The sequence below is a fragment of the Eptatretus burgeri genome, chromosome 17 (assembly GCF_056783735.1).
Source record: "Eptatretus burgeri isolate ZD-2024b chromosome 17, Ebu_testis_v1, whole genome shotgun sequence".
Taxonomy (NCBI): domain Eukaryota; kingdom Metazoa; phylum Chordata; class Myxini; order Myxiniformes; family Myxinidae; genus Eptatretus; species Eptatretus burgeri.
Window position 1 is genome coordinate 49,300,048 of NC_140977.1, and position 17,441 is coordinate 49,317,488.

General features: G+C 42.2%; 1 protein-coding gene across 2 annotated transcripts in view; it reads left to right on the forward strand.

The window, feature by feature from the left end:
• Window positions 1-16,902, forward strand: part of LOC147010050 (uncharacterized) — a 21,639-nt gene extending 4,737 nt beyond the window's left edge. For both annotated transcript variants that reach the window (XM_085861014.1, XM_085861013.1), the window contains exons 3-5: window positions 7,434-7,490; window positions 9,356-9,463; window positions 11,328-16,902. In XM_085861014.1, the coding sequence (XP_085717140.1) occupies window positions 7,434-7,490; window positions 9,356-9,463; window positions 11,328-13,825 (2,663 nt within the window). In that variant the 3' untranslated portion in view covers window positions 13,826-16,902. The remainder of the gene's footprint in view (window positions 1-7,433; window positions 7,491-9,355; window positions 9,464-11,327) is intronic.
• Window positions 16,903-17,441: the final 539 nt, after the last annotated feature.

Genomic DNA, 17,441 nt, shown 5'->3' on the forward strand with positions numbered 1-17,441 from the left:
TTCGATTCTACCAATTTTTTGTTTTTATCCTTGTATGCCTTGCTTGCCGAGAACGTCTTTCCATTAAATTTCCAAAATTAGTTCCAACTCGAACTGCCACTTATAACCGCGAGCAGTTATGCCGGGTACCGAATGATGCTCGTACCAATGACGATGCCATCCCACGCTGCCCGTTCCAATGATGATGCCATCCTATACCGATGCCGTCCCATGTGTCCGTTTCAATGATGATGCCATCATATTGCATCATTTTTATCCAACAATATTTCGCATGGCTAGTCGATTTCAAGAACTACCACTTATAACTGCGAGCAGTGATTTCTTTATGGGCACTTACAAAACTGCGAGCCACGAGGAATAAAGTTTGATAAGTATAACGTCCTTGTTCACACGGGTTGGCGGGCATATAGGATCGAAGGAAAACGTTTAAATATGTTTTGTGCTTTGGAACCACTTAACCTATTGATGTGAAACTTCAAATATATCATTCACTACGATGGTGGGGGGAAAAAAAAAGTTTCAAATTGATGACATCATAGGTCACACGGTTGGGTAGCCATATTGGATTGAAGGAAAACCTTTGTCTGAATCCACTTAACCAATGTTTTAGCTATCATGGTTTTATCACCATGGGTACTCAATGATGGACCTTAAGATTTGCATTGATTGGTGAAACGGTATGACAGATGATTTTTAAAGGTTTTAGCTTCAATCCAATATGGCTGTCCAACCAAATGACTTATGATGTCATAAATTTAAAACCTGACGCACTGGGTAGTTAAATCCAAATATAAAGTTGTCCATCAATTTGATAAGGTGGGTTTTTTTTTGTTTGTTTTTTATTTGTTTTTCCTATCCAATATGGCTGCCAGACCACATGACTGTCATTGTTATGATGCTATATTCCCCAATGGTAGTCAATCAAAGATGTGAAGTTTGACTTTGATCGGACAAGTGGTTTCAGAAAAAAAAATTTAAAGAATTTTCCTTCAGTCCAATGTGGCTGCCACATCATGTGATTAATGACATTTTAGCGATCAAACTTTAATCCCCATAGCTATTCGATGACATTCAAAGTTTCGCGTTGATTTGTTCGCTGGTTTGAGAGGAGGAGATTTTTTAAAGGTTTTCGTTAGAATCCAAAGTGGTTGACAAACTCAACATTGATGATGTTGGTTGTCAATCTTTTCTCCAGATGGGTAGTCAGTCGATCATAGCTGTAAAGTTTTGCATTGTTCTGTTCAGCTGTTTCGTTTAGAGGAAAATGTTGAGGGTGTTTATTTCTTTTTTTTTCAAAATAAAAAAAAATACAGTGTGTATAATATATATATATATATATATATATATATATATATATATATATATATATATATATATATATATATATATATATATATATATTGTATATAATCTGGCAAGCCACATCACCAAGCCACAATTTAATTTACTGAAGCAAATTATTAGTAGATCATCCTCAAAATTTTTTTGGCTTGATTGGATAAGGATTTTGCTGCATGCAATTATGAGATAATCATTAAGGCACTGATGATTTAATAAAAATTATCCATTGGTAGGCGCTCCTATTCTTATAGTTTTGTGTTTAGTGCACAAGTGGTTGCGGAGAAAACTAATTTAAATCATGTAAATGGTGAAAAATGTCTGGCGGAAGAAGAAGAAAAAAAATCAGTACAAACACAATAGGGTACTTCAGTTTAAAAAAAAATGAATAATCTGTAAAAAAATAGGGTACCTCTGACACTTCAAGTGACCCTAACTGAAGAGTTCATACAGCACACTACCCCGTGCTGTCTTGATAGTCCGGGAGCCAACCTGTGTACGAGGCTGTTTTAGGGTTGGACCTTACAGCCTCTGCTATAAAATTTTACACCCCCAGGATGTTTAGATATATGTTTGCAGTTCATGAAAACCAATGTTGGCAATTCATAAGCTCTTGCGAAAAATTTTGGCGGACGTTTTTGTTTGAGGAAGATTTGAAAAATTTGATAAAACAGCAATTGTCAATAAAATTTCTAAAAAAATTAAAAAATCACATTCATGAAAAATAAATGTGAACTAAATGTAAGAATTCAATCAGTGCATTGTAAACTGACAAAAAAAAATTGCCTTTGTGGAAGTAAACCTCGTAAAAGTACATAATTTTGTGAAAAATGCCTTAAAAATAACGTTTTTTGAAGATGGCCTTTAGAACTTTTCTTATCATAGGCAGATGCTGCATTAGAATACTAATTTCTCTTAATGTGATATGAACATGCTATCCATGGCTAATTAAAACAGCAAATTTGAGTGAGTTCTATCAATTTTTAAAGAGAAAATTAACATTTTTGTCAACCAAAGTTACCCCTACCCCCAAAATCCTCTTACTCTATTGAACACAGTTCGGTTAAGGTTTGCTGGATCCAGGTTGGGTACGTCACAGTTCACTCTTACAAAGGAAAATTCAATGGTGTTTGGAGTGACATGGCCCTGGAGCAGACATACAACAATGAAGGGAAGACATCGCTGTTCAAAGACATATCTCAGGCACCAGCTGCTCGAGATAAATATGTGAAGACAGCACCATTTCTCACAGCTGTATCCAGAGAACATAAAGTCTATGGCTAATCTAGGCCAACAGGAATCTACTCATCATGGAGAAACACATAAGCAGGCAACAGAAGAAGAACATATGCATGTTGAGGAGATCAATAAAGTGATATGCCAGCAGATGATAAACCCATTCCAGTGTAACAACCAAGTGGATCTGCTCAATAGAGCAACTGGTGAGAAGGATGCTTCAAAAGACTTGGTCCATGCTCAAGCTAAGGGCATGGAAGCCATTATGAAAGCAGAAGAGGTGGTCTCTATTAAGATTGAACCACTGAAGCTGGTAACTTTCTCCTCACAGAAGAAATCAAACCCATCAAGGAAACAGAGTTTAATCAGGATCTATCAAGATGAGACTGCAACTACACGTGTGCTGTGTTTCTATCGAGATGCCGACCCAGTCACAAGACAGATTGCATTTTCCCATGAGTGGACAGACTATCCATCATCCCTGTTTGAGGTTGATCCACGCTTAGCACAGGGGTTTGTAATGCGCAAAGGCAACAAGTCTGATTTCGTGGCAGTGCTAATTGCTGAAGCTGAGCAGGATGTTGTTTTACAGCTGCCATCATTACCACAGAGTGACCTATACACAGTTTATCTGGTAGACATAATGGCATTTGTAAATAAATACCAAAAAATGGGTGCGAAAACATTTGAACTTCCCCAGCTGTATCTTCGCAAGCTCCTGCAGTTGAAACCTGAAATGTGCAACTGTGTCAACATCATTGGTGATCAGTATGATTTTGATGATAGCCATATTTGAAGGGTGATGAGCAGCAGAGGAGAAACCAGACAGACCAGGCAAGACAATTCTCACCATCCAAGAGTCTAGAAATTCCGGACTGGAATTTACTCATGAAAGAATCCAAGAAATAAAGGAAATCTTCAGAACTTCATTGGCACTTCCCTTTGTGAGAGTCCTGAAGCTATTCCAGATGGAGTGACCATCATTATTGGTGGTATGATGGAAAAACAAAGGTCACACTCTTTCCATCACATCAGCATCAAGTTCAGTTCTGGACTTACCTTGTGAAGAACATGAAGAGGCAGACACAAGGATTATTGCTCATCTTGCATATTGTGTGGAATATCCTGATCACCATCGAGCTGTTGTGCATGCAACAGATACAGACATAATTATGCTGTGTATATATCACTTCTGCTGCTTGAACACATTGCAAGAACTCTGGATACAACGGCCCAGAATCAATACCTACCTATTCATGAGCTGGTAGAAGTGTTGAGCAGGAAGTACCAGAAAATCCTCTTGATGTCGCAGGTAGACTTCTGTGCACATATGTGTTGTGTGGATGTGACACAGTGAGCTACACCCATTCAGAAGGGGAAAAGAAGAGGTCAGGTCAGGTATGGGAGCATGTGCCAGAACAGCGCGTCGCTGCGTCCACTTTCCGCCGGTACTCCAGGGGCCTCCCGTCTGGCCATCCCCCAGGCAGATGCCAGGCCCATCCCCATCTCCTTGAGATGATGGTCAACCTGCTGCAACCATGAGGCACGTGGTCAGCCCACTGGCCTCCTCCACTCATGAGACTCCCTCGCTGAGAGAATCTGGTGAGCAGGATCAGCGTCAGGAAAATGAGCCACATGTCCATACAGCCGCAGCTGACGCTCACGGACTATGCAGGTAACAAATCTCATCCGAGTCTCTCCCCAGCAACCGCTCGTTGGACACAAAATCCGACCAGCGATAGCCAAGGATTCTTCGAAGAGACCTGGTACCAAAGGAATTAAGTCTCCGTCTCAGATCCTTGGTCAAAGTCCAAGTCTCGCACCCATAGAGCAAGACTGGAAGTACCAAGGACCTGAAGACTCGGACTTTCGTCCTCCCGCACAGGTACCGGCAGCGCCACACCCCATGATCCAGTGAATCCATGACTCCCCAGGCCCGACCCAGACGTCTATTGACCTCCGGCTCACAACCTGCGGAGACATGAATATCACTGCCAAGGTAAGTGAATCTATCCACGACCTCAACATCCTCACCACAAACAGACACAGACAGGACAGCAGCATCCAAGATGTCACCGAAAGCCTGGATCTTAGTTTTGACCCAAGAAATCCGTAATCCCAACGGCTCCGACTCCTCATTCAGCACCTCGAGGGCCCCCAAGAGGATGTCTAAAGTCTCCGCAAAGATGACTGCATCATCTGCAAAATCAAGGTCCGAGATCTTGACATTGCCAAACGATGCACGCAACTTGAGTCTCTCCGACATCCTCCCTAAAATCCAGTCCATACAAGTGCTGAAAAGTGTGGGGGCAAGTACACATCCCTGACGAACTCCAGTAACAACTGGAAATAAGTCAGAGATGGTACCACCACACTTCACAGCACTCTCAGTACCAGAGTAGAGTTCAGACATCAGATCGATCAGTTTCGGTGGCACCCCACGAAGACCAAGAATCCTCCAGAGGACATCCCGATTCACTGAATCGGGCAGCTTTACAGAGATCAACATAGGCTGCAAGCAGCCCCTGCCAAAACTCTCGTCTGCGTTCGGTGAGGACACGAAGTGCAAGGATACGGTCAATCGTTGACCTCTTTGGTGTAAAGCCTGACTGCTCTGGACGCTGGTGCTCAAGCAGATGGTGGCGAACCCTATCAAGAATTATCCGAGCAAAGACCTTGCCCGGCACTGAGAGCAGCGTCACCCCTCGGTAGTTGTTGCAGTCTTGGCGATCACCCTTCCCCTTTCCAGAGAGGGACAACAAGGCCCCTCTTCCAGTCAGTTGGGATGATGCCTGTGTTCCTGTGAAAAGAAGAGCGGCACAGGTTTCTCTGGGACTGATAGGAAACCTTCCCCACCTTGTTGATTTTGGAAGAGATAGTGAAATGGCAGCAACAGAATGTGTCATTGATGAGGCCAGAGTATACTGGACTGCTCTGCATGGCCAAAAAGGGTTCAGCTGTTTGGATACCCTCAGGCAGCATATGTTTGTCTCTTCAAAATTAGACCTTAGGTCACTGCCAGCAACAGAAGATGCGTTTTACTTCCTTGTTTTAAGAGTATTGTATCAATTGCTTCTGTATAGACGTGCACATCTCAGTGACCGAGCACTTCCCCCAGCCACAACATTTGGCAGAACCCTTATCAATGGAAAACTGGTCCCAATTCTCATGTCTAAGCCAGCCAAGCCAAACATAGACAAAACGGTGTCTTGCATGTGCAAATTATCCAAATGTCTGAAACGATGTTCATGCAAAAGGCTGCTGTGCCTTGCTGAGTGACATGCATATGCCTTGGTCAGAGAGGTTCATGTGGTGGAGTTGTTTCAGAGTGACTCTTCCTCTGAAGAGGATGTTTCATGTCACAATATTGTGTTAATCCATTTCTAATTTTATCTTCCTTAAAACCATGGCATGTAAAAGTATGTTCTTGTTCCTGACCCCATTGATAGTCAAGCATTTCTGAGTTGCATAAATCTTTTGTTGTTTGACATATAACCTTGTCAATTGTAGGTAGGTTAAATCTACACCAATTGTGATATAGGAAATGAACTCCTCTTTAATATGAGGGGTCATTTGTGTATATAGGTTTAGTGGTTATGATTTTAGGACAATATGAATTACCCCTACCCCCATCCTACATCTTCACTTTTGCCAACATTTTGTTATCAGAGGGGGCTCGCAAAAGTGTTGACTGTGTTGTTGCGCAAGAGTTTCACCATTGCCAACATTGGTTTTCATATACTCAAAGGGTGTCTCTTTATGAAAATCAACACAAAAATTTTATAGCAGACCGGGCAATTTTTTTTTAATTTTGATCGGTTGGCTCCCGGACTATGAGAAGCAAGGACATGGACAGGGTCTACGAGCGGCAAATTTGATTTGTCATGATGTAAAATGCTGTAATTTTTTTTTCCCCAAGTATTGCGAAACAGAAGGCTTTTGAAGGTGCCAACAAGGCGATTTTGTGTTCTCCAGTGATCAAGTATATAATTTAATTGAAATAAAATAAAGATTTTAAAGTTTGGAAAAAAAAAAAAAAGATTTGGAAGTTTAGCGCTGTTGATGCAGCGTCTTTTACACCACCTTATTTAACACGTTGCATAAGTTTTTCGTGCCTCTTGTTTGTGTCCTTCACGATGTATTTTAAAACGGTAAGTTTCCTGTTCGGAATGATTTGAAATTTTGTTTGACTGCCAGGAAGACAGAGTAAAAACACAAAACAAAACTTATCTCGCTGCTCTCTGCACATGAGTGATCGGGTTGAATTCAGAGCTGAAGTACTGCGAAACCTCATGTTCAAAATATAACATTAAATTGAAATCGAGTTGTTCATCAATCATAAAGTGACGTTTATAGGCAGGACAGACAAAGTGAAGCAATTGCTAAACCCCACTTTTCGCTTCGCGTGTGTGGGGTAATAAAATCACTCCGACACTTGTGGGTGAACCCTCCAAACCTGCACATGCACATTTTCCTCACAATGCAAAGAACTCTCTCATCTCAGATTGTGCAGCAGTTATTCGATCTCAATTGTGATAATGACTTCACCTGATTGACCTCCAACTGTGAATGGTGATTTACTGCCAGAGATTCATGATATTTCTATCATATTGGGCCTTCCCAAGTCAACTTTGCAAAATGCGGTCAGGATTACAAAACAAACGCATCATGCCAAGTTTGAAACGAGGCCAGCAGTGCAGAATTATTGACAGGTCCTGCCAAAAGAAACTTGAAACGATGAATGGTGTGATATTTTGTCATGATGGTGTTTGGGAAAGCGCGCAAAGTGTTCTTGTTTGCAAAACAATTTCTCTTGACGTCCTAAAACTTTGATAATATCACAGTGGGTGTTGTTACAGATGATTACGGTGAGCTTGAGGTGAAGGAAGAAAATTTTGACGATTGTTCTTCACAAGGTAAGTCTGGAACTACAATTTTCATCCCAAAAATGCTGAATTGCTGAATTGACATTAGAAGTTCATGATTACTTGCATGCTAATGAAAGACCCTTTCATACAGGATTTGGGACTTTCAGTGAGAAACGTTGTCTTTCAAACGAAGCTTCTTCTTCTTTGATGGCCACAGTTATCCTCACATTATTGTGGTGTTGGCTGTGGGAGGTTTTTGACACAAATCGTTCACGAACCGGCTGACCAGGCCTGATGCTTAACTAAGTCGATAGGGCAGGAATTTGGAAATTGGTCATGGTGCTGGCAGTTGCTCACCTACTCATCACAAAGGACATTGTGGGATCTTGATGGTCCACTCGCTGATGCCAGCAGACAGGGCACCAGTGTAACGTCCATCTGAGGGACAGCGCACAAATTGATGAATCACCTTGCCTGTGAAACACCAGGATGATAGTTTACAGCTCGGTTGAGATTCCAACTCAGGCTGGATAGCTTGGAGGCGAGTGTGCGTTCCTTCAGGTCATCTTGCCAACCCATGTCTTGTATGTATCTCAAACAATTCCATGTTTTATATGTATGTCCAACACATAAGACCTGGTATCGTCATCTTGTCTATGCTGTTTTGAGCTCTGTTTTTGTCGTAGATGAGTCCAGATTGGAAAAGGAATCGTTATTCCGGATGTGTGACGCAGAGAATTTATGGGAGATTGAATGTATTAGACTGTTTTTAACAAAGGGTGCCCACACTGGGTGTTACAAAGGTTCCTGAAGACCGGTTTGGTACTTTAGTAAGACAACCTTGCTGTTCACCAGTGAATGCCTCAATTGCAATGTCTCCTTGTGTATTCCTAAGAGCAACAACTTGTAATTGTTTGAACATATATAGCTGAGAGTTGCAAGATATAAAAGTTCCAACATGGTGGTAGCACCTATCAAAACTTTGGAAGTGGCTGAAGTGGGTTGAGAATCATGTAGAACTGTTTCTTATCCGGGACATTCAACCCAAAGAAAACTGTTTGGTTAAAGTGGATCGGCAAATATGATTATCAGATCCCCATGTCACCGTGATCATTCGATGGGCTCACTGGCAGCAACCTGGACCATTTGAGAGTTTAAATTTTTAAAATTCTTTCCCAAATCAAGTTGAGGCACCACACGTTGCTCAGGAAAGGATCAAGTAAAATTATATTTATTTATGTTGACAGAATCTAGGCTGATGGGAGAGCTGGATGGAAAAGTGTTAATCAACATCCTTATAGAGGCCTGGCCAGCAGACATTCTGAGCATAGGTTGGGTACCATGGAAACCTCGGACATGCTGTCTTTCACAATGACAATTCGGTGCCATTGTTCAATTGGTGGAGATCCAGTAGGTGGGGATGGGGCTCGGCTGTCCCGGAGGTCGGGGGACAGAACAAAGCTTGTCTGTAAACCCCATGATCATGCTGTATGCCCCTCTTCAGGTATACTTTAATCTTAAATAGCTCCACGCAGCATTGATGGATCCATTGTGCTGTACAGAAACCATACTGCTTATAAAATGGAGTTTGCTTGCATGCTTGCTTCATGCCTCCACTCACCAAGAGGTGAGTACGTCTATCAAGTATGTACTGCAACGACATGACTGCGTCGTAGAATGTAGCTGTGAAGGCACTCTTGCCACATACACGTGGCAAACCATTTTAGATCCCAAAATTATGGCCCTATCGATTTGCTTACTTGTTTTGCTTCAGCTAAGATTGTAGTCCGCTTTGAATTCACATTGTGTACCCACACCCAAAGGGTTCCTAAACAGGAAGTATTACAATAATCACAAATATATATTTTCAAGAATCAAGATGCTGTACTGGCCTAACACTGGATTTTGTGCAGGTGAAACCGGTCCCATGGAAGAGACGTGTATCCCCGATAACTCTCCGCTGACTTCAAACAGCGACCAAGTTAAGGAGGAGCTGAGTGAAGATTCTTTCTCTGCAGATGGTGAGCACGAAGAAGCTTGTTAAGTATCGACCGATTTATTTATTTATTTATTTATTTATTTATTTATTTATGCCAAAGCATTTTTTGCATCTCATTCCACTTCATTCACATTTCTGAATTTTAGGACACATTGAGATAATTCCACTTTTGAAAATATACACAGCATAGTTTTCTGGTGAGAAGTGCAAAACTCGGCTTCGATAAGCTAAATACGAATTGTTGAGAGCAGTTTTGCTTGTGTTGTGAAATGGATTCCTGTTGATGTTTAGGAAGCATAAAGAACATCGAGGTCATTCTCAATGACATTCTCAATGACATTCTCATAAAGAACATCGAGGTCATTCTCAATGACATTCTCAATGACAGCCGCGTGTGGCTAATGTGGTATGTAATGTGTGGTTTCGGCTCAGCTGTTAAGATATTACAAGATAGGTATGCGACCTACCCTTGGGGAGCAATTCTCGCAACCATTGAATCGATCGCAAATACTTCTTCGTAAACTACGATTGGTGAACATCACCGTCCGTCAGCAATATCGCCGACCACACAACACGCGCAAAGATGTGCCGATTTAACAGATTTTGAGAATTCGGGAAATTTAGAACGCAAACTAAAATTTGATGACTCGGTAAACACTTGACGTTTATTTTTTGATTTCCATCTGACGACACTGATATGAAGGAGGCGTAGCTTGTTTTGCACTCTTTTGCTAAATTGTGTCCGTCTTCTTATCCGGCTGTCTCGAGGACAACTCTCATTCCAGTAACTCAAATTCGGGTGGAGCTGAAAGGTTGCACCTATTTCCATCCTCGAACCATGCTTACCTGGTTTTTAATTTTGGGTATGTATGAAATCGTCAATGAAGTGATGTCCCAAATTGCTACACGGAGATAGATGCCAGCAATTCAGTGACAAGTCGATTAAATTTTGCACACGCCTTGAGGAGGCCATTTTTTTTCCATCGTTTGAATTTCCAATTTACTTTTGATTGTCCGATGAGTTGCAAAGAGTGAAGGAAAATCTGCACTCGGCTTTCAGCTTTCCCAGAACATCTCCACAATGTTTGATATCAGGAACATGATATTTCGCACAGACCTTCAAAATGAAGACTGAAACTGGGTAGAGCACATTCCTCCGCCAGGCTGAACAGGTTACGTTTTGTATCCGACTGATAGGTCGGATCTGCATCTGGATCGTAACCAAAATCTAATTGGCTTGTTTTTGTCACCGATCGAACTCGTCCATCGAGTTTTTTTTTTTTTTCATAACTCGTCCGCAACTTTTTGAAATATCATGCTAAATATAGTTTTTGGCCCCATCTCTTAATGGTGAAGAATCACTTAAAACATGTTTAAAAATTCTCGTATCCGGATCCAGATCGTCACCAAGATCGAATCGATTTGTCCTTGGAACACACCCAACTTGTCCCCCAAATTTCGTCCAAATCCATCAATGACTTTTTTGAAATATCCTGCTCACAGACAGGGATGAAAACATAACCTCCGTCCACTTTCAGTGGCAGAGGTAATTAATTGTTACCTTATAATTTCCTATCGGTATCGTGAGAATGTCCCAGGTTAAAGTACACAGAGAAATCTAACAAATCACTCTTTGACTGCAGCTTTTAACTTATTTTGCACCTCTGTCATTACTGAAATACGTTAATTTACTTGCAATAATAAATGCTTCAGTTAAAAAACAAAAACAAAAAAAAAAACACCTGTTAATTGCCTTCCAGGTGAAGTCTTAATGAAGTTGTGAATTCCCTAATTCATTGCTTATTAACAACCACCCTGTTGTGCAGAGGCTGTTTTTGCAATTTTTGTGACAAACATCCCCTCTCCTTTTTCCATCCAATCTTCAGAGAGACGGACACCGACCTTTGGGATTTTATCCAACACCAAGAAGCTTCGTTCCTTCACAAAAAATGCTTCACAACGACACAAGAGTCACGACGTAAAGTCAAAGAGTCGTCAAGAGAAAAGCAGTCGAAGGCAGGACTACTCAAAGACTCGCACTTCTGAAAAGATACACGTGTGCACCGTGTGTGATCAGTCATTCAGTTGCATCTTAACATACCAGGTACATATGAGGATCCATCCTGGAGAAAAGCTGTTCAATTGCTGTGTCTGTTCGAAGTTATTTCCTTGCATCTCAACTTATCAGAATCACATGAGAACACATTTTGGCGAAACGCCGGACACACGTCGTCGATCCAACAAATCGTTCGTTCACAACTCGAGCGACAAGACAAATGTGAGCACACATCCTGGAGATAAGCCGTACAAGTGCCTTATCTGCAACAAATCTTTTGTATGGAATTCAAAGTACCAGGCACACATGAGGACGCACACCGGAGAGAAGCCGTACAATTGCAGTGTGTGCGATAAAGCGTTCAGTCGGAACTCAACCAGACAGGAACACATGAGGATCCATACTGGAGAGAAGCCGTATCAGTGCCAGGTGTGTAAGAAATTTTTCCGTGGAAACTCAACCTATCAGAATCACTTGAGGACACATAATGGGGAAAGGCCATACAAGTGTACTGTGTGCAACAAATCTTTCGGAAACCTCTCAGCCCGCCGGGTACACATGAGGACCCACACGGGGGAGAAACCATACAAGTGCCGTGTTTGCAACAAATCGTTTAGAAAGAACGAAAAATGCCAGGCGCATATGAGGACGCACACTGGCGAAAGGCCATACAAGTGCATTATTTGCAATAAAACATTTATTCAGAAGTCACAGTCCCAGGCACACATGAGGACTCACACCGGTGAGAAGCCGTATAAATGCAATGTGTGCAATAAATCGTTTAGTCGCATTTCATCACGCCAGGTGCACCTGCGGACCCACACTGGGGAGAAGCCATACAAGTGTACGGTGTGTAGTAAATCTTTTATACATTACTCAAACTGCAAGGTCCACATGAGGATTCATACGGGAGAAAAGCCGTTTGAGTGCAGCGTCTGCAATAAACAATTCCGTAAGAACTCTACTTTTCAAAATCACGTGAGGACTCACACCGGTGAGAAGCCGTACAATTGCAGTATCTGCAATAAATCGTTTAGTCAGTACTCAAACTGCCAGGCACACATAAGGTCTCATTCTGGGGAGAAACCATTTCAGTGTACTGTTTGTAATAAATCCTTTATCCAGAACTCTAACTACCAGGTACACATGAGAATTCATACCGGTGAAAAGCCGTACAATTGCAGCGTCTGCAATAAATCGTTTAGTCAGTACTCAAACTGCCAGGCTCACATGAGATCCCACACTGGGGAGAAGCCGTTCCAGTGTAGTGTGTGTAATAAATCCTTCATTCAATACTCAAACTGCCAGATACACATGAGGACCCACACCGGAGAAAAGCCGTTCACATGCACCGTTTGTAATAAATCGTTCAGTCGAAACTCTACCTGTCAAATACACATGAGGATTCATACCGGAGAGAAGCCATTTAAGTGTCCTGTGTGTCACAAACAATTTCGAAAGAGCGACAAATGCCAGACGCACATGAGGACACATACTGGAGAAAAGCCGTACCAATGCACGTTGTGCGATAAATCTTTCAATAATGTTACAGCCCGCCAGGTACACCTGAGGACTCACACTGGGGAGAAGCCGTACCAATGCACTTTATGCAACAAATCATTCAGTCACATTTCCGCCCGCCAGGTACACGTGAGAACCCACACTGGGGAAAAGCCGTTCAAGTGCACCACCTGCAATAAATCATTTATAAAGAATGCAAACTGCCAGGCACATATGAGGACCCATACTGGAGAAACACGAGATAAGCCGTACAGGTGTAGTATGTGCAATAAGTCATTTATTCGGTTCGCAAACTGCCAGACACACATGAAGACTCACACTGGAGAAAGTTGGATGGTTAATAGCCGGATAGCTGGAATAAGAAATGAATGGTCACCAACAGAAAGAGAATTGCTGCCATTGCCCCAATGGGTGGATTCATCTTACTCTTGGGATGAAAGTTCTAATGCACAGACTTTCACTGATGATAAGCCCTTGGAAGACCATTGTGGAGCTGCGCAGTCAATGGAAGGACAGAATGCCAGTGAGACCCCACATGAAGAGCTAGCACCCTGGGCTTCTCGAGTAGCGGGAAATCCTGGTGACCAAACCCTGAGGTCAGAAAAGAGTGGTGTCAAACGAGAGGCCGTTGCTTCCTCTCATGGCTCGCCCCTGGAGGCCCAGCAGAGGTGCCAAAATATTGCGGGACAGAGTAGATTCGTCAAAACCCCAGAAGGAGAGCACCTTCAACTGGTTAACTCAGACCAGACGGCGCAAGCAAAGGCACCGGTGACAGAGCCAAGGCCAGTAAATGACAGTGGGAAGTAAGATGTGGAAGGCCAACAGGAGAGCAAGGAGTCTGATGATGGGTAGTGCAGATTGGAAGAAGAATTGTCCGACAAAATGGAACAGGTGACAATGAGGACATTCATTTTGGAAAGACCATGACTCGATCAAATGAACCAAAGAACTCTCAAGGAGAACAAACCGAGCACTCAGAAAACGGATACCAAGAACATGCCCCAAAAAATAATTCAACCCTTTGTTCTTCTGCAGCACTTTACTTTCAAGAGGAAGTAACAGGAAAACAACACCACACTACAGAAAAAAAGGAGATACAGAAAATGAGAAAGTCCAGAAATTTATCTTTGAGGACCAAGAAGATGTACATTAATGTGGATTCCCATTGTATAAAATAAGGCAATTCTCTGTGTCTGTGTGTGTGTGTATATGTTTGTCTGATATTATAGAATCTAAACCGGCTTGATCAATCTCCACCAAAATTTGCATACTTACGGTTTTCAGTTGTATGCGTGGCACAGTGCAAGTTATGCCTGGTGTTGGCTTAATGGTTAGGGTGGTGGGCTTGGGATCCAAGGATCCTGAGTTCAAATCCTCCTCGGCTGTTGAATTAATACCAGGTGGGCTTGACTGCCTGTCATCCGTCTGAGGTTGGCAAAATGAGTGCCAGCTTGCTGGCATCATGTGTCAGAGTGGCGACCCGTCCAGGATTGTGCCCAATAGCCAAGGAGACTGCTTAGGCAGCACCGACGCTCTGCACAAAGTATGGTCTCAATGGATGGAGGACAGTGCAAGTGATTTACTTGACCCACTGCTGGAGAGATGGGTGATTACTAGCCACGGCACAAAAATATTTGACTCACCACCCCTCCCGTCCTCAGGCCACTCCTGGAGGGAGTGGTTGTTTCTAGCTATGTTGAAATAAGGGAATTCTCTGTATTTGTGTGCGTCTGATCATTATAGAATCAAAAACGGCTCGGCCAATCTGGGGAGACTCCTTGCGATTTTCACCTGTACATGTGGAATAGTGCACTCCATTCAACCACAGACCCCTGCTTAAGTGAGGGGATATCTGTTGACACCATATTTCGCTCCTGGAGGGAGCGGGTATTGCCACTGGATCAAAATTTTGAAAAGAAAGCAAAAACAACTTCAAAAAGAAATGTCTTGATCGATAGTTAATGAAACTAGATGGACTCTTTGACGTTGCCAGATATGCCTTTGCCCATATTATTACATCATTATACATACTTGTACAAAGTTTGATTTAAATCTCTGAACCCAGATTCAAAATATTAAATAATTGTGGCTGCCAGACCCTGTGTCCGATCAGGTTGAAATTTGAAACATATATTCCCCATGACTCTTCGATCGTAATTGTGAAGTTTCACATTGATTGATGAAGTGGTTCAAGATATACAGTGGGGAGAACAAGTATTTGATACACAGCCGATTTTGCAGGTTTTCCCACTTACAAAGCACGTAGAGGTCTGTAATTTTTATCATAGGTACACTTCAACTGTGAAAGACGGAATCTAAAACAAAAATCCTGAAAATCACATTGTATGATTTTTAAATAATTAATTTGCATTTTATTGCATGAAATAGTATTTGATACATCAGATAAACAGAACTTAATATTTGGTACAGAAACCTTTGTTTGCAATTACAGAGATCAGATGTTTCCTGTAGTTCTTAACCAGGTTTTCACAGACTGCAGCAGGGATTTTGGGCCACTCCTCCATACAGATCTTCTCCAGATCCTTCAGGTTTCGGGGCTGTCGCTGGGCAACACAGACTTTCAGCTCCCTCCAAAGATTTTCTATTGGGTTCAGGTCTGGAGACTGGCTCGGCCACTCCAGGACCTTGAGATGCTTCTTACGGAGCCACTCCTTAGTTGCCCTGGCTGTGTGTTTTGGGTCGTTGTCATGCTGGAAGACCCAGCCATGCCCCCATCTTCAATGCTCTTGTTGAGGGAAGGAGGTTGTTGGCCAAGATCTTGCGATACATGGCCCTATCCATCCTCCCCTCAAAACGGTGCAGTCGTCCTATCCCCTTTGCAGAAAAGCATCCCCAAAGAATGATGTTTCCACCTCCATGCTTCACGGTTGGGATGGTGTCCTTGGAGTTGTACTCATGCTTCTTCTTCCTCCAAACACGGCGAGTGGAGTTTAAACCAAAAAGCTCTATTTTGGTCTCATCAGACCGCATGACCTTCTCCCATTCCTCCTCTGGATCATCCAGATGGTCATTGGCAAACTTCAGACGGGCCTGGACATGCGCTGGCTTGAGCAGAGGGACCTTGCGTGCGCTGCAGGATTTTAATGCATGACGGCGTAGTGTGTTACTTCTGGTTTTCTTTGATACTGTGGTCCCAGCTCTCTTCAGGTCATTGACCAGGTCCTGCCGTGTCGTTCTCGGCTGATCCCTCACCTTTCTCATGATCATTGAGGCTCCACGAGGTGAGATCTTGCATGGAGCCCCAGACCGAGGGAGATTGACTGTTATCTTGAACGTCTTCCATTTTCTAATAATTGCGCCAACAGTTGTTGCCTTCTCACCAAGCTGCTTGCCTATTGTCCTGTATCCCATCCCAGCCTTGTGCAAGTCTACAATTTTGTCCCTGATGTCCTTAGACAGCTCTCTGGTCTTGCCCATTGTGGAGAGGTTGGAGTCTGATTGATTGAGTGTGGACAGCTGTCTTTTATGCAGATAAGTTCAAAGAGGTGCAGTTAATATAGGTAATGAGTGGAGAATGGGAGGGCTTCTGAAAGAGAAAAAAACTAACAGGCCTGTGAGAGCCGGAATTCTTACTGGTTCAGGTCAGGTATGGGAGCATGTGCCAGAACAGCGCGTCGCTGCGTCCAAGCTGTTACTGGTTGGAAGGTGATCAAATACTTATTTCATGAAATAAAATGCAAATTAATTATTTTAAAATCATACAATGTGATTTTCAGGATTTTTGTTTTAGATTCCGTCTTTCACAGTTGATGTGTACCGATGATAAAAATTACAGACCTCTACGTGCTTTGGAAGTGGGAAAACCTGCAAAATCGGCAGTGTATTAAATACTTGTTCTCCCCACTGTGTGTGTATATATATATATATATATATATATATATATATATATATATATATATATATATATATATATATATATATATATATATATATATATATATATATATATATATATATATATATATATATATATATATATATATATATATATATATATATATATATATATGATTTTCGTTCAATCCAATATGGCTGCCAGACCATGTGACCTATTAATTATATGTGAACAGCTTGGTATCCCCAAGGTTTGGAGAACATGTGGGTGGTTTCTCCACGATCTGTCAAGCCGTTCTGGAGATGATCATTTTCAAGGTTTATTCTTCAAAAAATCATAGCTCCCAAACCGTGTGACCTATGATGTCATCAATTCCTCCCCCCAAGTGGAGAGGGAGCAATATCTGAGAAGAGGTGGTTAAAAAAGAAACGGTGACTACCAACCTGCCTCCCATGTAAAAGCAACAGAACTTGTACTTTGCCTTCATCAAGGGAGAGTCCAATAATGTTGAGAGCTTCAGATTCCACAGAATATCGGAGAGACAAATGTGTTGTTGGGGCACCTGTC